Source organism: Trichoderma atroviride, chromosome 6, assembly GCF_020647795.1.
Source record: "Trichoderma atroviride chromosome 6, complete sequence".
Classification (NCBI taxonomy): domain Eukaryota; kingdom Fungi; phylum Ascomycota; class Sordariomycetes; order Hypocreales; family Hypocreaceae; genus Trichoderma; species Trichoderma atroviride.
The window spans coordinates 3,607,293-3,627,167 of NC_089405.1; the positions used below are offsets into that span (position 1 = coordinate 3,607,293).

The following is a 19,875-nucleotide window of genomic DNA, read 5'->3' on the forward strand; positions in this document are numbered from 1 at the left end:
TGCCCGGATATCGGGTGGTCAAGGAGCCCTCTAAAAGCACGTGGCACATCTGGCTACACCAAAACGATGGTAGCAAGCAGCGCGAATCGGGATGGCGAATGATTGGCCGGGAGCTGCATGGGATCATCTTCTCGGCCTGCTCACGGAGTGGGCGAAGATGGACTTTTCTGCGCAGCTATCGAAATGAGAAGTAGATGTACAGGTACTGCTATGGAGATACCTACCTGTTCATAGACTTTCGTGTATAAGGGTTCTACACCCTAGCTACCTACCATGCATAGTGCAGTCGGAATCGGAATATATGGGCTTTCGTCCCGACTACGTGCAATATAGCCCGATATTACGTGGGAGCCAAGTGTCATATCTGTAAGTCGTACGAGATATCCGATACCCCGGTAGTATGTCGGCCCTCGGAGTTCAAATCGCCGCTTCTTGCTTTCATACCTACTATTAATGATCTTTTTTATCTTCTTCTCCCCATACTGTAATCTGAGTGGAGCAAGAAGATTCCTTACACTAACAAGATATCTCTGATCAATGTAACGGTTAAATATATTAGACACGTAGGTACATGTGCCTTCTTAGCTTCACTTCGCGACCCGACAAGAGTTGTGGAAAATATTATTCCATCCACTAGGTATACTAGTCAGGTAATCTATGCCACCCGAAAGTGGTGGAGGATGCAGATGCAGATGCCCCGACAAGGGTATCTGGATCACAGGGATGGGATAACTCAGAAGACGCCTTTTTTAATCCTATTTTGTTGCTTTGTCTGCAGCTGCCACACCATTGGAGGATCGCCAGGGACCGTGTGCGTGGGGGAACGACTGCATACTACAAATACATAAGATGGTTGCCTGGTCAAATACCACCTCGATGTCACTTGGAATCCTATAGGAGAGGCGCCCAATCGGTATCATAACGTACGATGCTGATGCCATGTGCGTGGTTAGTGGCGTGCCTCGAGTTCCTTCCCCGGTTTTTGCTAGTGCTGACCGGCTAGATGTGTTCCGTTGAAGATCTCGATTCGTCGTATAGTCTGGTGTTTTCCCAGGATGACGACGGGAATCGTTGCCGTGGCACGAAAGGTGCACGTGGGGAATTTTGCCGACGTATGCTTCGGATTATGCCGATACACTCGCAGCTGCTTGGCAATGACCGTTGACCTATTCAGTTATTAATTACGCCGCCCAAGAAATACGGAGTGGCGAATGGGATGCCAAGTCGATGCTGCATAGTAGATCTTACCCTGCTCGTGTATGCATGGCCAGCCTATGGCAGCACTTTTTCTCGTAACTGGACGAATAGGAGTTTGTCCTGTGAATCTACCGCTCAACTGATGTGACTTTAATATGCTGTCTTACATGAACTATAGCAGAGCAGTAGAAACGTTCACAGTGTCTCATTTTACATACAAGGTATACGAACGTACGTAAGAAGAGATCTTGGCGGTGAGCAACACAATGAGAGACAAATACCAAGGCATAATTGAGATGACTTTTTGGCTAGATAAATAATGAAAGAATAGCGCACTTTGACGCTACCTGATTTCAAGCCTCCGTCTTGTTTCTTTCCATCCTTTGTATACGTCCTCGCAATCTGATATATGATGCTAATCTGACAATGAGAGACTTGAGTTTGTATCAGACATGACACAACCTTTTATTCGCGTAAAAAATCTTTAACCAGGCCTCTAGCAGCTGCGCAATCTTGATCGTCATAGAATTTGAAGCCATATGAGATCATGAAGTTTGCAGAATTTCCATAGTGCTTCTTGATCCAGTCCAATTCCTCTTCATTGAAGTGGTAATCAGCAAGATGGCCTTCTAGATCCGAGTCTTCCTCGTCTTCTTCGTCTTCCTCTTCGTCTGCTGCTTCCATCTCATCATCTTCATCATTGTCGTCGGTACTGTCATCATCCCTTGCAAGCGTTCGCATGATAGCTCGGCCTTCCGCTCGGTCCTCTTCATTATAGATGCTCAATTCATACGCCATGAGGAATTTGAATTCTCCTCCGTAGTGCTTTTTCAGCCACTGCTTCTCCTCCGTAGTGTATGGCTGCTCCCCAACCCATTGATGCTTCTCGGTGTCTGCCTTGGTTTGTTGGCCGTGAGCTTCCCACCGTGCCCTCTCGCTAGCCGGCCATTTAATTGTCAACCAGTAAGCCGTATCAGGCTTAAACTTGGATGGTCCGAGTCTTGGACCAACGGGAGGTCCGCTGAGTCTAAGGCAATTACGCTCACTATGGGGAGAGAAATAGGCAACCGGCTTGCCACTTGCATCATTCATACCGCCCATACTGTTCTCCGTCGCGCCGAGGCTAACTTGGGCCGCGATTTCAAAGATTGGTGAGCCGACAATGTTGCACACGGATGAAGGCATGTAAAGCACGTCTGTGAGGCGAAGAACGTGATGGGCGTCTGGTCCCCTGGAGTCAGGGCTTCGCTTGACAGGTAAGTTGACAACTCCGACGCCAGATACAGGAACCCCTTGAGAAGCAAGAGGACCCAATGCGGTGCTTGGGAAGGTTGTCAATTCGGTGAACCATTTCCGATCGTTGCATACACTGTTTGAGGGTCAATTTATGTGCAGCCGAAAACGATTCTTGGGAATCTCTCACTGCACGTTTGAGTTATTGGAAAAGATCCAGTCAGGGCTGAGACCCTCAGGGGAATCTTGCCATTTCATGGTAGTATTCTCCGACTCAGCGAGACTTTGAAGAACAGATGCGGATGAACCCTTGGTGCGTTGGCGTTTGGCGATTCCGTTACTCATTTTGTGTTGTTTTTGCGAAGCTAAAGTTTGGTGTCATCAATTAGAGTTGGTTTGCGGGGTACATCAAATTAAATCGATAAAGGCGGGTAGGTGCAGTGCAAGGCACCCGCTGCAAGAACCGTGGAATCCGATACGCAAAAACATGAGTGCATTGAGATGGGTGGAGATGAAGAGAAGAAGCCACCTCGGAAGTCAATTCTTGAAGGAGAAACCTTAAATCAAAGCAAGAAGGAGTGTTCAGTCGGTGATACCAGCTCGCTGTACCTAGCATGTGTCAATCATCAATTGATTAGCACCTTTCCATTTACTATTCAGATATAGGTAGTGGCTCCTTGGCCAACGGATACATGCGTGTACCTGTCACTCGGATATAACGGGCCTACAAAGGGGCTGTCCACATAACTAGTTGGTGATCGTCAGTGCTATCAACTCCGTCGCTTTAGTTGATCCTGCTAAGCCGTATATGCAGAAGTTGCGGGTTTGTTGTCGTGATATTGGCTTGCCCTCGATCAAAGACCGGACAGTTTAAAGTCCCTCAGCTGTTTCAACCAAAATTGATCAGAGAGCAAGAATAACCGATAAATACTATGCTAGTGGCTGAATTTAATGCCAAGTTGGCGCCTTTAGGACTCTAATGTGTAACCAATATCCACCGTCTATTGAGATTTCGCAGCATTGCAACAGGCGATAAACGTGTCCCTTATCCGCGCTTCTAAGAGCATACGTACATTGGCAGTGCTGTTCAAGATATGTACTCAGGCAAATGGTGTTGAAGGAGCCACTAGGAGATGTCTGCAACCAAAAGGGTATTGACATCATCCTCTATACTATTCAGCAACGACCTTGTCGAAGCCTAATAAAAATCAGAGCATGTCCTTCAGTATAAAACTTCAAGAGAGGAAATCCCGCATTGCTTTCCAATTTTTGTGGCGGCGCTCATAATCGCAGCTACCTAGAGACTGTTCCTATACTGCCAGAAATAACGCAAGCCAAGGAGGGGCTTAATTAGCAATACCTCTAAAGTAACTAAAAAAGATATCTTCGCAATGCCTCGGGAGTCGTTTCAGAATGATCTAAATTTATCTGCCATTGTCAAAATGGAACGGAGTCTAAGATTGATACTTGTTTCACCAAATTTAGGCTGCCATCGTAAATGCATGGCCAAGTGCTCACAACGTCTGAGATTCCTCAATAACATCAACGCCACCAGAGGATGGGTGTGCCACAGGGCATCCAGACGTCTCTCTATCTTCGGTCTTCGCAGCGCGGTTCTGCAATGAAAAGCTTCAAGCGCAGTTGATTCAATACATGGCAACCTGGAGAAATATAGAAATTTTATATGTCATAAGGAAAAAAAAGCTGATCTAAATCTGTAGATCTAGCAAATATTAAAAAACTTATAGCGATACCTCGCTTGCACTATTTACACTTCGTGCGCTGGCTTCGTGTGGTGATTTCATGTTATGTCCTTCTTGCATTCTTACCAATCTCGCCTCATCCTCAGTGCTATACCGAACCTCATACCTTGTCTCGAGCTCAATCCCATTATGCTCTGGCCGACTTTGAGACTTGGCGGCTGAAACCAGTGTCTTTGCCCGACTGTTTGCGTGGTCGGATTTGCCATAGCTGTCCGGGTAATTCTGGTAGCCACTCCTCTTGTGCGAAGAGCCACCCAGGATGGGGAATACGCGGATCAAGAACAATCGAATGGATGGCAAACAGGTACAGATGATACCGGTATCAATCTCAACGGTGGACCAGATCGATACGTCAACTTGGTCAAAGGTGGGATTCGCGGAACTACCAAGATTCACAAGGAACTGGAGTCGGACGATACTAACAACTGTAACACTTGGGTTCATGTTAGACGAGATGTTGTCAGCCGGTGCTATTGGGCATATACTTACAAGGTACCAACAAGGAGCATGATTGCCACGCCGACCTTTTTCTTCCAGTGAAGGTTGAGGTTGCGGACTTGCCACATGGGGATTGCAATCATCCAAACATCCAAGGCGATACTGATTGCTGCGTTTGCCCAACCGATGGCGTTACTGTTAAGACTGTTTCTCTATTAGCTGGGTCCAACGGCGTAGAAGTAATGACAGGCAGCTTCGACATACCATTTGCCCTTGTGCTCGCCATCCCAACCTGTCCAGAAAAAGCTGATGGGCGTGCACTGGAAAGTCGCAAGAAGCATAAACGAAACTCCAAATATGGCGTTTACAACAACAGTTGCCCACAACAGTCTCCTAGCCGGTCCTGGGAAGATTTGAAGATAGAAGAGCAAAAGCGTCATCTTCAAAAGCATAACCTGGGCGAAATATAAAATCTCGAGGGTGTAAAAGTACACTCCGAACCGGGTAATCATGTCGAACGGCAGTGTCCAGATGTCCTTGCCCTCTCCGTTTCCGCCGGTGCCTCGAACGTTCATCACCGAAGAAGGAATGCCGCACGCGAGCGTCACGAGAATGGCATAGTCGTCGGGAGCGAGGCCCAGTCCCAGGCCAATCTTGGAGCCAATACGCAGGACAACAATAACACCGGCGATGACGCCGAGAACGATGGTGACATTGGCGAAGATGGGAGTCTTGTTACGGATGGGAACACCACAGAGTGTGCTTGTCGCATTCTTGGTGGCTAAGAGTAGAGTGTTAAACACGGAGTCCGCCTTCGGGGTGAGATGGAGAATGAGGGTCCAGCAGATGACATACTTAGAGACTCCCGAACCGTGCAGGTGCCCGCGATGCAGATTGCCGATGTTGCTTGAATCGTCTCGCTCTCACAGGTACACTTCACGTCAGCCGGGTTGCAGGTGGAATTCGCAACAGCCGACGCAAGACATTTTTGCTTTTTCCTTGTTAGTCCAAACCCAAACAAAAAGGAAAGAAAAGAAAAGAAAAGGTCGGCATACTGCACAAAGCGGCAAAGCGGCAAGGGGATTGGCGGCGGTCGAGTTCTCCGAAGTGTCCGCTGCCAGTACCGCGGAAAAGGCTCCGAGGAGCGCCAACAACAGGTAAGATAGCAACCTCATTGTCCTTCCTGATCCCCAAGATCGATTTCGAGATCAAAAAGAAATCTTTCAATCAACTAGAGGGGAAGAGGGCGAGCAGAGCAAACATATACATGCAACCTACTTACTCGTGTTGCGTGCCAACCCGCGCAGCCCTTGCTTCAGCTACACAGTAATGTTTCCAAAACTACGGCGCCATCTCACCCCCCCTTTATGTCACAGAACGGGGAACTACATATATACTAGTATGGCAGCTGTTACTGTCGGCATTCGCATTCCAATTAGCATATGGGAAAGAAAAGAGCCTAGTATAATTAATACGCAGCATTAATGACTTAAGGGACGGGCCTAATCCAGCCTTTGACCTAGCCTCTCCAAACCACTCGGCACTAGCACCTCCCACGGTAAATGATTAAAGTCCTGCAGCAAAGCGAGCACTTTACAAGGGAAACATGCCCATTTCCACGTGCATTACTCGCACTAGAGAAGCCCAATAGTCTGGTTGAAGCTGCATTAGTGATGAATGCCGAGTTATTTGGGGTAATATGGGATATCTAAGCGAGGTGAGGAGGGCACTCTTGCAAGGGCGTACAAGGGGAGCGAGGGACAGGATTCATCGTAAAAAAGACTGAAGAAGAAAAAAAAGTTAGCTGAACAAAGTCCCCGTCGCATACAAGGCCCCCCTGAGAAGCGGGGGAGAGAGAAAAAAAAACCTGAGAAGCATGGTTAGGGATGTCATCCAAAACCGACTTCTGCAAGCCTCAATATTTTAGCGTCCGCCCAAAGCAGGCTCCAGGTCCCGAGCCCTAAGCTGCATTGAATGCTAGACAGGATACTAAACTCGCGGTAAGGCGCTGAAGATTCCCCGTGAAACGCTTGGTGGAGATGTGCAATCTACTTGTACAGCAGGAGAACTCCTGAGGGCCCTGGAATTCAGATGGCAGGATGCAGGTGCTCGGTCCAAAACTGAAGATGCATGAAGACAAGACGGCCTTGTCAGAAGCACGTGTGGTTAGTTTCAAAAGTAACTCTCTTGATTCACCGAAGACGCATGATGAATGTGAGATTAAATTCCCTAACGGCCAACCTTATTGCCATGCTCCGGGACTTGGCTTTGCTTAGCTGCAAGTCTGGAATGTTCTCCCGGTACACAGCATACAAGGCACTGGTTATAGGTACAAGCCCGAATCATCTACCGTACGTCGCACAGTATACCGAATGTGTCTACGTTTTGGGACTCTTCTTTGGAAGTTGACACTTGCTCGGCTTTATCCAAGTTTTTCTCTCTTTCTGCAACCCCCTCTTATATTAGGTCCAGTTCTCAGATACGACCCAAGACGGGCCCCTCGTGTTATAGCTCCTCTCAACTAGAGGCTGAGTCCGTTAGCTTCCGAGACCTTCCTTTTCGGTCTGCCGGACTCAAGCGTCCACACAACACCACCAAGCCCACCGAAAAAAGAAAAGAAAAGAAAAGGCCAAACTAATAACTGGGCCGCGGCGTACAAGTTATTGGAATTGTAAACACCGGCTTTCCCGCCGTTCGATCAATTCTTCGCTCCCGCAATTCGGAAAAGCTGTCAGCAGCCCCGGATCTTCGTGCAGAAGGGGATCTGCAAGAAAAAGATCGGCGGCGCTATGGGAGCTCACGGCCCATGGTGATCTTTTTTTCATTCATTCTCCTCTCCACTGAATCTCGTTCGGGAGCCGGAAATCATCGACGCTAATTGCTCGTGATGGCTTGTCAAAGTTGATTGTCAGAAATTGTTATATACATGTTTGGAAATCAGAGACTTGGATTTCCACGAAAAGTTCAATCAAGTGCCAAGATTAGCCAAAAATCACTACTTTGGCAATTCTTTGGACTCTTTGACTTCTCGCTTAGGATGTTCTCAGTGAAGCTCTTAGGCTGTTGCCGGGATGGTTTACCATTAGTCATTCAGCATTCGGGAAATGATCTTGCAATCTCCAAACTGGCATTGCTTTGCTTTTCTCGTTCTATGCCATTAGTATCGCTTAGTATTGGAAATGAGAACTGAACGTTAACCCTAGGTATATTGACATCGGCATGGGCCTGGCGATAGTCTCTTTCACATATCCGGGCTCTATGCTCAATCGCTTTAGAATTGGCTAATTGAGAGAGTAATGTTTATGCGCCTCGCTTTCTCATGGACCATTCGCGCGGCTATTTCGAACAAAGGCCGGATCTTGGGCTTAATAAGAATGAGCAAGCGATGATGAACTATGTCTATAGGCAAACGTGTGCCTATATCAGGAAACAGTCCCGGTAGTAGTTATTTGGTATCATGCAAGCCCCATACTCTAGCTTCGGAGAAATGCAGAAGTTGGAATCCTTTCAAAAGCAGGCTATCCAGACGCGTTGATGGGTCACCGTTTCTTCAACGGTCTTCTATGGGCTAGCTGATAAGACGAAATAAACATGCTACCGCAACGTGGTCGAGAACCATAATACCGGCATGGGGGTTCATCCCAATCCTGGGTACCACCGGGGAGCTGGTCCAGGGGGACAAAGAATGGCCCGAAGAGGCTGCAACCATTGGATGAGTGAATATCCGGCTTCGCATGGAAAAGATCTGGAATGAACCTTGAAAGACGTGCGGGCATTTAGATGGCAATTAGATCTCTTTTTGAATGCACCTGTAAGACCTAGATGCAACCTCACCGGATTCTAGTGAGTCAGGGGGGGCAAGAAAAAAAAATGAACCTGGCGGACCGGAGGTTCAGCTGGCTAGGGTCAAAAAAGAAGTATCCGTATAAAGGCTGAAATGCGCGTTCCCCCCATCCATAATATCGAGAAAACGCAGCCAAGGTTTTTAGATCCGGCGCACCTTTGAGTATTCTCCCTTGACAGCAAGCTTCTAGAACATGACCTAGTCATCTCCTGCATCTATAAGAGCCCTCTCCAAGAAGCTCGCCTAAGCCTTACATGATCACATTTCGCGGGGACAGACTCGAAACTACACCAGGATTCACAACCCAGACATTGCTCGGATAGCACAACGGGGCCGTGAAGGATGAAGCGTTTTTGCATGATACATGCAGGGGAAGCGTCTCCTTGAGCCGGAGTATGTGTCAGTGTATGTAGGAACGCGGTTTGACCTGGAAGATAGGTCTGCTTCTTAGTCTGGCAATGTGCCCGCAGCTAGGACTTGGCAGAGACTTCCATGGTCGTTAGCCTCTTCTCGCCACGCGAGGGCCACAATTGATGCCGGTGAGGTGGATCTGCCTAAAATAGGAACTGTTGCCATACAGGTACAAAAAGACCCTGTCAACTGTCCTGCCTATTGGACACAGCGCTGCGAAGTGAACGTACGAGTGAGTAAATGGCTAGCCACGGCGAACAAACGAACAAAACGATCCCTGTCTCCACGATTAGTGGGTGGGTTTTGGCCGTATGGAGCACAGCAATCTCCCAGTCTGTTGGGAAGAGCCACTCGACCTTACCAAAGAACGCAACAAGCCTACCCCACGTAGGGCCATTGCCTTGTTAGCAACGAACAGAGATTACGGCATCGCGGGCAAAGCTGAAGATTTAGAAAAAGAAAAGAAAAATTAGACCAAAGCTAACTCTTCCAGCTCCTCAGCCATTGCCGAGTTCCTACGCTACTTTGTATAAAACTCTTGGCGGCTCAGGTGGGAAAAGACCAAGGGCATACATACAGCCGCTCCATAAAGCGTCCAGAAAACGAAGCGGCATATTCGCTAGTGCCACCACCTACATCATGGGTGTGTGTAGCCGACCCAGCCCCTGGGAGCTGCATGGAAAGGGGGTTGGCTCGCATGCCTTTATCGTAGATCGGGCTTGGCCCCAAGACGGGCTAAGCACGGATTCGGTCTCAGGTTCTGGAGCGATGCGACTTGGTGTAGCTGGATTCGGTGCTTCTCCGAGCGCGGCTGAGGCCGCCAAATCCGGGAGGACTGCGCCGCACACTTGCTGTACCAGGTCTTTAATTACTAAGAAAGCTGTCCGGTGATGAAGACGAGCAAGACTGAAGAAGGCCCTGCCTGCCTGCGTCTACTTGGGATTGAGCCGAGACATCCATGCCAGGTCTGTAAGTGGCTGCCCAATGCCTACAAGTACGGAATCATATAAGCGACCTTGCCAGAGCACCGTAGTTGAAAATCTCATTAGCACTAGAAGGCTCTCGTAGAATTAGAAGATGGTAGCACAGCCTCTTGGTATACAACTCACTTGTGCTACAATAACAATTGCTCCGTATAAGACGACTCCCATCCGATGAGTGGATTGCAACTGGAATGCTAGTCTCCGAGACACGACACACCGTTGCTAGTGCCACACGTGTCCGGCACGATTGTGTTGGCTATATCGGCTCAGACTCTCCTCGACAGGTCGCGGACTTGGCCGTTGGACAGACCACCGCTCCACCCAGCCGAGGCATGATTCTACACCAGGCGGCGCGCCGGGATGCCACTCTCACCTGCTGTACAATCTCCGGGCTCCAACGTCTCCATATAGGCAGCCGATAGCACGATGCGATAGATTTCGTTTATCCACCGCGCTGCGTGTATATACTGCCCGGCAACGACACACGCTGGCCGTGATATTGAATCCTGCTCGCTGCAATCCCGACCTTCACCACGCTGCGACGCCTAGGAGAAGACACGACGTAAGGGAAAACAACACACCCAGAAAGAAAAGAAAAGCAAAGATGAGATACTCCATCGCGGCCGCGGTCGCGCTGTTTGCTGCTGCAAACGCAGACACCGCCGCTCGCCCTCCTCCTGCGCCCGCGTGCCGCAATCTTCCCGGCGATGCTGGATGGCCATCCGCAGCCTCATGGGCGTCGCTGAACAAGACGCTCGGCGGCCGCCTCATCGCCACGGTCCCTCTGGGCACGCCATGCCACGACCCCAAGTACAACCAGAACGTTTGTGCCAATTTGCAGGCCAACTGGGAGCTGCCGCAGACACAGTTCGTACACGCCTGAATCATGATCCTTGCGCAAAGGATGGAGTTTTAATTGCTTATATAGCTACGTGACCTCGTCGTCTATCATGCAACCCTTCTTCGCCAACCAGAGCTGCGATGCCTTCACGCCCGAGTCCCGGCCCTGTCTCCTGGGCAACTACGTCAGCTATGCCGTCAACGTCTCGTGCACCGCCGACGTGTCTGCCGCGCTGGCCTTTGCTACCAAGAACAACATCCGCGTGGTTGTCCGCAACACCGGCCATGAGTACGCCAACCTCCACTCACTTGTGTTTCTGTAGCATCATCGACTAATCTCCTTTGTAGCTTCTTTGGCCGTTCTACCGGTGCTGGCGCGCTGGGCATCTGGACTCACAACCTGAAGAGCGTCAGCGTCCAGAACTACTCGAGCAAGAACTACACCGGCCCCGCGATCAAGGTCGGTGCCGGAATCCAAGGCTTTGAGATCCTCGAGGCTGCCCACGCTGCGGGCTATGTTGCCGTCACCGGCGAGTGCCCAACCGTTGGCGTCGCCGGAGGCTTCACCCAGGGCGGCGGCCACTCTGCTCTCAGCACCCAGTTTGGTCTCGGCGCCGATCAGACGCTCGAGTTTGAGGTTGTCACTGCTGCCGGCACCGTCGTGACTGCTTCTGCCTCGCAGAACAGCGACCTGTACTGGGCTCTGAGCGGAGGCGGCCCCGGCTTCGGTGTCGTCACGTCCATGACGGTCAAGGTCCATCCCGAGACCACCATCGGTGGTGCTCAGATCGACATTCTTGCCGCCACCACCACCCCGGACCTCTTCAACCAGGTCATTTCCGAGTTCTACGCCATGATTCCCACCATGATCGACCAGGGCGCCATGGTGGTGTACCTGATGAACAACCAGATCCTCGAGGTCAAGCCGATCACCGTCTGGAACTCCACCGCCGACTACGTCGAGAACACCGTCCTCGCCCCCTTCACCGCACTGCTCTCCCAGCTGGGCGTCCCCGCCACCATCAAGTACACCGAGCTCTCGTACTTTGACCACTACGCAACCTACATGGGCCCTCTCCCCTACGGCAGCCTTGACGTCGGCGACTTCAACTACGGCAGCAGGCTGATCCCCCGCAGCGTCCTCGTCAACAACAACGACGGTCTGCAGGCCGTCATCCAGAACCTCACCGCCCAGGGCGTCGTCATGGCCGGCAGCTCCGCAAACTACGCCCGCCCCGCCGGCGTCAACAACGCCGTCCTGCCGGCATGGCGAAACACCATGATCCACCTGCAGATCGGCACGCCCTGGAACAACACGGCCCCATTCTCGCAGATGATTGCGGACCAGAACACCATTACCCACGAGTACATGCCCCAGCTTGAGGCCGTGACTCCCGGCAGCGGCATCTACATGAACGAGGGCGATTTCCAGCAGCCCAACTTCCAGCAGGAGTTCTTCGGCTCCAACTACAACACGCTTCTTGCAATCAAGAAGAAGTACGATCCCAATGCGCTCTTCTGGGGTAACCGCCTAGTGGGCAGTGAGGCCTGGACTGTTGCTAGCAACGGAAGGATGTGCCGTGCCTCATAAAGAGTGCTTGGATGAAGGGGAGGGTGTTGTAATAGATGATTATTGTCAGTTTGCATAGATAGAGCCAGCGTGAGCTATGGAGAATAATTTATTGACGCATTAATAATAATAAAAAAAGTGAAATATAAACAACAAGCTCCAATCAGTAAAGTAGCAAAAATGGAGAGGGACTGCTTATAATGGAGGCACAACTCGCTAATTGTAGAGAACCCGACTGCACACGCTCTTTTCTCGTACTTGACAATCACAATTCATTGACATGGATTTGGACATGGCTTGATATTCAATTATTTGCTTTTCTTCTTGCTTTCAATCTTGGATCTGATAGAGTGCTCTTGTTATTATTTCTCTTCATGCCACATATTCATTCTGCGATAAAAGCCATCCCACTCTATCAGATGCCACACATAGACCCTGGCTCACAGACTTTTAATTGAATAAATTCTCACCTCAGAATCGTTCCACCATTATCCGCGATAAGCGCTTTTGTAGACGTGTAATTCAGCTGCTCAAGCGCTGTCGGCTAACCTACAGACCTGGATATTGCCAACCAAAAGGTTTACATGCAATGGCAACATCGGTTTCAGCACAAATATTTTAATAGAGCTTATTTACAGGATTTTAAGCTTCGCAGGAAAAGATTGAATGCCAATAGGCTCTTACACCCGTGCAATGTAGACGTGGATTCTTTTGCAAAGCACTGTCTAGGTCAGGATGTAAAAGCCGTCCCTCCACCGATGACCTTGGCGATATCTTCGTACTCAATAATGGCGATAAATAACATGGATATGTATCTAGATTCAGCCTGTAACAAGATAATGTCACTATTTGTTGTAGCAAAGTTGAAGCACACAGCTATGAAGTGGCGTCAAGAAGACTGACGTTCGGAAAACTTTCCACTGCACGAATGGGGCTCGTTTATTTACCAATATCCGAGCATCTAGATAGCTATCCCCTGCAAATTTAACTTTGCATCAAGACGAAAAGATGTGTATCAGCAGGTGGATCCTCAGGTACCACAACTTTGTGATACTCTCAAAGACAAATTTTGTGGCCAGACTTTGACTTTCGCGCATGCACCCCAGAAAGTGAAAATCGGTGGCGTCGAATCTGTGCTCAGATCGCCTTGAATCTGCGCGAACCGAGACCGACAGCAGAATATTCCATGCATTAGCACCGCGTTATAGCGCCAAGTTGAAAGTTATAGCGCAGTCCCAGAGGCTAAAGAAGCTCGAGCTCTGGCCGGGCGGCGTTACATAAGCTCGAGCCACTGTCTGAGATGGCTGCACGTGCCACCGCCTCTTATTGATGCTGTTTCATCAACGGGTCGCTTCAGGCTAATTCAGCATAAACACCGAAGGACTCCGTTGCCATTGTTTCAACCCTCAACAGTAACCCGGGCATCGTCCGATTTGTGGCATTTCACCCAGAGAGCAGCGGATTACAGGTCGTCGAGTCTTGCGAGCAATTGATTCCCCTGAGATGGCACACTGAGCTGCCCGCCATTCTCGTCTGCCGCTCCATTTGATGTCTGCGACGTCACCAGTTGGGTACGCTTCCGCCAAGCAGTAAACCAACAAAACCCAGCAACCCAACCGCCAGCAATGGCCTTTCTCGAGGATCCACGCCTGCGTCAGCGCTGGAACCAGATTGCACACGACGCAGAGGCCGTGACTGAGAATGCCGCTGCCGGCATCTGGACATTCCAGCACCACTACATCAACCCTTGCCTGGGGTCGGTCCGAGGCGCCATTGAGCAATGCACGGCCGTCTGCCTGGGCGATGCCGAGGAGCGTATCCGACGGCAGCGAGAGCGCGCCCGCGAGAGGGCAGAATACAGTTTTAATTTCTACGATGACTGGGATCGTGAGGAAGAGAGCGGCGGGCTGCTGGGCAACTGGGGCGGGGAAGACTGGGATCGCCTCTTGGCTGGCTCTGGCAGCAGCCAGAGGAGACCCGAGACGGTCGACCACCAGCCACGCCGAAAGCGAGGCATGAGCTACGGAACCAGAGGGGCCAGGAGAAAAAACAGCGAGCAGGACCCCACCATTATCCCCAGCACCCAGCCGATTGGATTCTTAAGCAAGCTCCCTTGGAAGATGGGTGGTACCTTGCGATACAAACCTAGTGCGGCTGATCTGCAAGAGCACCCGGGCGCCAGAAAACACGAATATACCGAGACGCAGCCGCTGCTGGGAGCGGAAGACGGTTCGGATCACGGAGAACTACTACAACCGTCACGGTCAAGGAAGCGGAGCGGTACAACGGGGTCAGGCGCAACATCAGACTCTTATCGTTCCCGTGGTGATCTGTTTCCCAGCGACGGTGAAGGAGACGAAGATGCAATAGCACTCGATGATGAGGTGACCTATGACATGATTAGAAAGGATGACAGGAGCAGCAGGAGTGGAAGAACGCCGAGCAGTAAGGGCAAGCGGCCGGCGCATACCGTCTCTAGAACCGTATCTAGGACAACCCTTGGCTCCGTCGGATCAAGAGAATCTCTGGGCCTTGGCCTCGCCATATTTGGAGCAGTATCGCAAGAATCCATCCAAGACGCTCAGCCGCTGCCATCACTTAGAGACCTCGAGCTAGAAGAAGAACGCCTAGGGAAAGAAGAGGATGAAGAATTGGCAAAGAAGAAAGAAGCTGCAGCCCAATTGGCAGTGGAGCGGGGTTTGCAAACAGAAGCAGAGCCGAAGCCGGCGGATGTGGGAGACGATGAGTATAAACCGGAAGACGAGGCACACGAGATATACTTGGAAGATGGCGAGGAGAGTGACGATGACGAGGGTGATGAAGAAGGTGCCCTTCACGATTCCGGGATATCCGGACATGACCAGGAGGCTCAGGCGAAAGATGAGACAACGCCCACTGTCAAGAGCGGCTTCGTTCCTGCGCGGCTGCCACATTTTGGATGAGCTATTGAGCGTTGCTGGCTTTGCAGAAGATTAAATGCTTCGGATACGTTTACATGTAGTCTTCGACCTATATATAATACTACTGACACGGGACGCCTAGATGTCACTATTACTACCGACTTGGGCGGGAAATGCTGAGATTGTTACCAGCGGCCTGCTAGCGCGGTAATGGAATGACGCGGAGAGGGGGTACAGATTTGGACTGACGAATATAATGAATGAATGAGAAATGAAATACAATTTATATAATTGTTTCCCTCTGACGATATGCATGTGATCTATCCGGAGTGCTTCTCGAGACGCTATTGTAGAGAAGCTTTCTGTTCAAGTTTTCACTATGTAATGTCCGTACCGGGGAAGAGTCGGCATAATTAGGGTTGATCCTTGCTTCTGCTATTATTCTAGATGCCATACAGCAAGCTCGAATACCATTTGATACACACTTTCGGAGCATTTATAGTACTCTCACTCCGTGGAGTTTCCACATCAGGCCGATTCGTGATGCCTCGGCATCGATCGCTTCCCCGCAAAGCGGCTGGGGCCGTAGCCGCTGCCGCTTTAGGGGTCTGTCGCAGCGTGTGCCTAGCCTAGAGCCGGAGAACGGGCGGAGGCGTGGAATTGCTACCGATGGCTGGAAGGGGGTTGTTCAATGTTTGGTTATTTCTTCATGTCACTGCCTAACTCTTTCTTTTCACCTTCACCTCTTCATTGTAAAGTTTTTTCGCTATTAGCTGAATCGTGTCTCTCTCAAGCAATTGGCTACTTGATCTTATTGAGTGTCTTGTTTGTCCTCCCATGTGTAAAAGCGGATAACACGCGAATCACTCGTGCTCTCTCTCCATCTACAACATTCACAACCAATTGTAATCATGGCGCCTACCGGACCCATCACAACCCCCATCACCACGCTGCTGGGGATCCAGCATCCCGTTATACTCGCCGGCATGGCCCGCACTTCTGGAGGCCGTCTTGCTGCCGCCGTCTCCAACGCCGGTGGCCTGGGCGTCATCGGCGGCTTTCAATACACGCCGGACCAGCTGCGCGAGATTGTTGCCGAGCTCAAGGCGAATCTGAAGAGCCCTGACCTGCCTTTTGGCGTCGATCTGGCTCTGCCGCAGGTGGGAGGAAATGCACGCAAGACGAATCACGACTACACGCACGGCAAGCTGGACGAGCTGATTGACATCACCATCGACAGCGGCGCGAAGCTGTTTGTCTGTGCGGTGGGCGTGCCGCCAAAGCACGTCCTCGAGAAGCTTCACAAGAACGGCATCCTGGTGATGAACATGGTGGGGCATCCAAAGCACGCCGTCAAGGCTCTGGACCTGGGCGTGGACATCGTGTGCGCCCAAGGTGGCGAAGGAGGCGGTCACACAGGCGATGTCGCCAACTCGGTCCTGATTCCGGCCGTCGTCGACGTGGCAAAGAGGTACAAGCCGCCCATGCTCAAGGGCTCACCGGCTCTCGTCGTTGCTGCAGGCGGCATCTGCAATGGACGCGGCCTGGCCAGTTCGCTGATGCAGGGCGCCGTGGCCGTCTGGGTGGGCACGCGGTTCCTCGCCTCGGACGAGGCTGGATGCAGCGAGGAGGCCAAGAAGGCGGTGGTGACGTGCGGCTTCGAAGGCACGGAGCGGACGTTGGTGATGACGGGCCGGCCGCTGCGGATGAGGACCAATGGCTACATCCAGAGCTGGCATGACCGGCCAGAGGAGATTAAGAAACTCGTGGGCAAGGGCGTCATTCCGATGGAGCATGATTTGGACGAGGGCCGAGACATTGATATTCCGCATTTGATGGGGCAGGTTGCGGGTGCGATTGACAAGATTCAGCCGGCGGGGGAGATTGTTGCGGAGATGGTGCAGGAGGCGGTTGACATGTTGAAGCTGGGGGGGACGTATTTGGCGGCGAAGAGCCGTTTGTAAGTGGATATGAAGTTGAGTGATGCCATGTTCTTCATTTCGACATTCAGAAAAGTTTCAATGAGAATAACAAACATCAACAAATTAATCAAAATAATCAATGCTTATATCATTTGATAGCTGATGAGGTGAAACTGTTTTGGGGGCCAAGAGCCGTTTGTAAGTGGATATCAAGTTGATGAGTGATGCCATGTTCTTCTTTTTGACTTTTAGGGTGGTAATAATACAAACGAAAAAAAAAAAAGAATAAAAATTCAATCAACAAAAATAAATCTTGCATCAATCGATAGCTGATGAGGTGAAACTGTTCGTTTTGCTGCCTTCTGATACCATCACCAAACAAAAGTGTGGTGGTGAGCTGAGCAAAGTACGTACTTGTGGCTGGTGCCTCTTAGCTCCATTGATTACTGCGCATCTGTGGCGCAACCCCACCACAGTGGATCCCCGTTTTTTGCAAATCGCAAACCAACTTTTTTTTTCTTATCGGTTCCTGATTGCTGGCAAATATTCCTGCTGCATTACCAACAAGCCCTCTGCAAAATACCCATAAACCACATCGTCAACCATGGCTGGCGCTACATTGAACAACAAGCGCAAGCGCAATCAGACCGATGCCGCTTCCGACAGCAAAAAGTCAAAAAAGCTGAAGAATCCCCCCCCCGCCGAGCCCAAGGAAGACGACGAAGAAGCATCAGACGACGAGGAGGAGTCGAGATATGAAGACGCCGTCTCAAACCTCGAGCAGGAGAAGGGCAACGAGGACGGAGAATCAGACGCGGGCGAAGGGTCCGATCTAGAAGACAATGCTGTTGCTAGAAATGCCGACGGCGATGTCATTCCGGCCAGCTCTGCGCCGATACTATCGACCCTGGCCGAGTCTGACAAGTTTGAAGATCTCAAGTTAACCGAAAAGACCATGAGGGCAATTCAAGAGATGGGCTTCACAAAGATGACTAGCATACAGCGCAGCGTTTGTCTCTCTCATAAAATCCCCGGCTTCAATGGCATGCTGTATTTGTTGATTTACTAACACTGCTTCCTCCGCGCAGGCCATCCCACCTCTTCTCGCTGGCAAGGACGTCCTCGGTGCAGCCAAGACTGGATCCGGAAAGACGCTCGCCTTCCTGATTCCCGCCATCGAAATCCTCAGCTCTCTCCGATTCAAGCCCCGAAACGGCACCGGCGTCATCGTCGTGTCCCCCACCCGAGAGCTTGCGCTCCAGATCTTCGGCGTCGCCCGCGAGCTGATGAAGCACCACTCACAGACGTACGGTATCGTCATTGGAGGAGCCAACCGAAGAGCGGAGGTCGAGAAGCTGACCAAGGGCGTCAACTTGTTGATTGCCACCCCCGGCCGGCTGCTCGATCACCTCCTCAACACCCAATTTGTCTTCAAGAACCTCAAGTCTCTGATCATCGACGAGGCTGATCGTATTCTGGAAGTTGGTTTCGAAGATGAAATGAGGCAGATTGTCAAGGTGCTATCAAACGATGACCGACAGACTATGCTCTTTTCTGCGACACAGACAACCAAAGTTGGTGAGTATCTTTCTACGGGCTGACTTACATTAATTGAGTGGTTAACTAATTTGTGATGTACAGAGGATTTGGCTAGAATCTCTCTGCGACCCGGCCCACTATACATCAACGTCGACGAAGAAAAGCAACACAGCACAGTCGATGGTCTCGAGCAGGGTTACGTTCTGTGCGAGGGTGACGAGCGTTTCCTGCTACTATTCTCCTTTCTCCGAAAAATGCAGGCCAAGAAGAAGAAGGTCATTGTCTTCTTCAGCAGCTGCAACTCTGTCAAATACTACTCCGAGCTCTTGAACTACATTGACTGCCCGGTGCTAGATCTCCACGGCAAGCAGAAGCAGCAGAAGCGGACCAACACATTCTTTGAGTTTAGCAATGCGCCGCACGGTATCCTCATCTGCACTGATGTTGCTGCTCGTGGCTTGGATGTGAGTGTCTTTTGCCGTTGTTGGGGAAAAGCAAAAGATGTTGTAATACTGACTGTTTAAATCCTAGATTCCCGCCGTCGACTTCATTGTCCAGTTTGACCCCCCGGACAACACTCGCGACTACATTCACCGTGTCGGACGAACAGCGCGAGGTTCCGATGCCAAGGGCCGTAGCTTGCTTTTCCTCCAGGTAAACTCATCTTCAACCGCATAGCTGTCCTGCCTCTTCAATCACTAACATGTCCAATAGCCCAACGAAGTCGGCTTCCTGTCCCACCTCAAGGCTGCTCGTGTCCCCGTCGTCGAGTTCGAGTTCCCGCGCAAGAAGATTATCAACGTCCAGTCGCAACTCGAGAAGCTCATCGGAAAGAACTACTACCTGCAGCAGAGCGCCAAGGATGCCTTCAAGGCCTACCTGCACGCCTACGCCAGCCACAGCCTGCGGTCCGTCTACGACGTGCAGAAGCTGGACCTGGTCAAGATTGCAAAGAGCTTTGGCTTCTCTACGCCTCCGCGAGTGGATATCCAGCTGGGCGCGAGCATGGGAAAGGACAAGGTGCAGGCGAGGAGGTCGTATGGCAGCCAGCCGAAACAGGTGGGCAAGTACAAGAGGGATAAGAGGAATTAGAGGTGTAATTTATTCATAAGGCGCGGTATATAAAATGGGAATTAATAAGGCGTATTTTGTTTATGAGTCAAGTTACTTGATATCTGTCATGGAAATGTGAAAAACTATACTTGGAGTTTCTTCACTGTTAAGACGAGATAAAC

General features: G+C 50.7%; 6 protein-coding genes across 6 annotated transcripts; 4 read left to right on the forward strand and 2 right to left on the reverse strand.

The window, feature by feature from the left end:
* Positions 1–1,477: 1,477 nt before the first annotated feature.
* TrAtP1_011804 (uncharacterized protein) lies at positions 1,478–2,795 on the reverse strand. Its single transcript, XM_014084865.2, has 2 exons — positions 2,621–2,795; positions 1,478–2,566 (listed from the first exon to the last, which is right to left on the reverse strand). Exons 1-2 carry the CDS (start codon positions 2,773–2,775, stop codon positions 1,663–1,665), a joined length of 1,059 nt encoding a protein of 352 aa, XP_013940340.1. The 5' UTR covers positions 2,776–2,795; the 3' UTR covers positions 1,478–1,662.
* A 1,318-nt stretch (positions 2,796–4,113) lies between these two features.
* TrAtP1_011805 (uncharacterized protein) lies at positions 4,114–6,828 on the reverse strand. The gene is made up of 5 exons (XM_066115259.1): positions 5,687–6,828; positions 5,487–5,622; positions 4,896–5,412; positions 4,683–4,835; positions 4,114–4,626 (listed from the first exon to the last, which is right to left on the reverse strand). Exons 1-5 carry the CDS (start codon positions 5,804–5,806, stop codon positions 4,173–4,175), a joined length of 1,380 nt encoding a protein of 459 aa, XP_065971357.1. The 5' UTR covers positions 5,807–6,828; the 3' UTR covers positions 4,114–4,172.
* A 3,122-nt stretch (positions 6,829–9,950) lies between these two features.
* On the forward strand, positions 9,951–12,414 carry TrAtP1_011806 (uncharacterized protein). The gene is made up of 3 exons (XM_014084867.2): positions 9,951–10,736; positions 10,798–10,998; positions 11,058–12,414. Exons 1-3 carry the CDS (start codon positions 10,474–10,476, stop codon positions 12,298–12,300), a joined length of 1,707 nt encoding a protein of 568 aa, XP_013940342.2. The 5' UTR covers positions 9,951–10,473; the 3' UTR covers positions 12,301–12,414.
* A 1,212-nt stretch (positions 12,415–13,626) lies between these two features.
* TrAtP1_011807 (uncharacterized protein) lies at positions 13,627–15,464 on the forward strand. The gene has a single exon (XM_014084868.2). It carries the CDS (start codon positions 13,905–13,907, stop codon positions 15,219–15,221), a length of 1,317 nt encoding a protein of 438 aa, XP_013940343.2. The 5' UTR covers positions 13,627–13,904; the 3' UTR covers positions 15,222–15,464.
* Positions 15,465–15,711: 247 nt separating this feature from the next.
* TrAtP1_011808 (uncharacterized protein) lies at positions 15,712–17,263 on the forward strand. The gene has a single exon (XM_014083246.2). The coding sequence runs from the start codon at positions 16,091–16,093 to the stop codon at positions 17,141–17,143; it is 1,053 nt and encodes a 350-aa protein (XP_013938721.2). The 5' UTR covers positions 15,712–16,090; the 3' UTR covers positions 17,144–17,263.
* Positions 17,264–17,640: 377 nt separating this feature from the next.
* TrAtP1_011809 (uncharacterized protein) lies at positions 17,641–19,848 on the forward strand. Its single transcript, XM_014084869.2, has 5 exons — positions 17,641–18,110; positions 18,190–18,679; positions 18,743–19,104; positions 19,172–19,294; positions 19,355–19,848. The coding sequence occupies exons 1-5, from the start codon at positions 17,706–17,708 to the stop codon at positions 19,730–19,732; spliced, it is 1,758 nt and encodes a 585-aa protein (XP_013940344.2). The 5' UTR covers positions 17,641–17,705; the 3' UTR covers positions 19,733–19,848.
* The last annotated feature ends 27 nt before the right edge of the window (positions 19,849–19,875 follow it).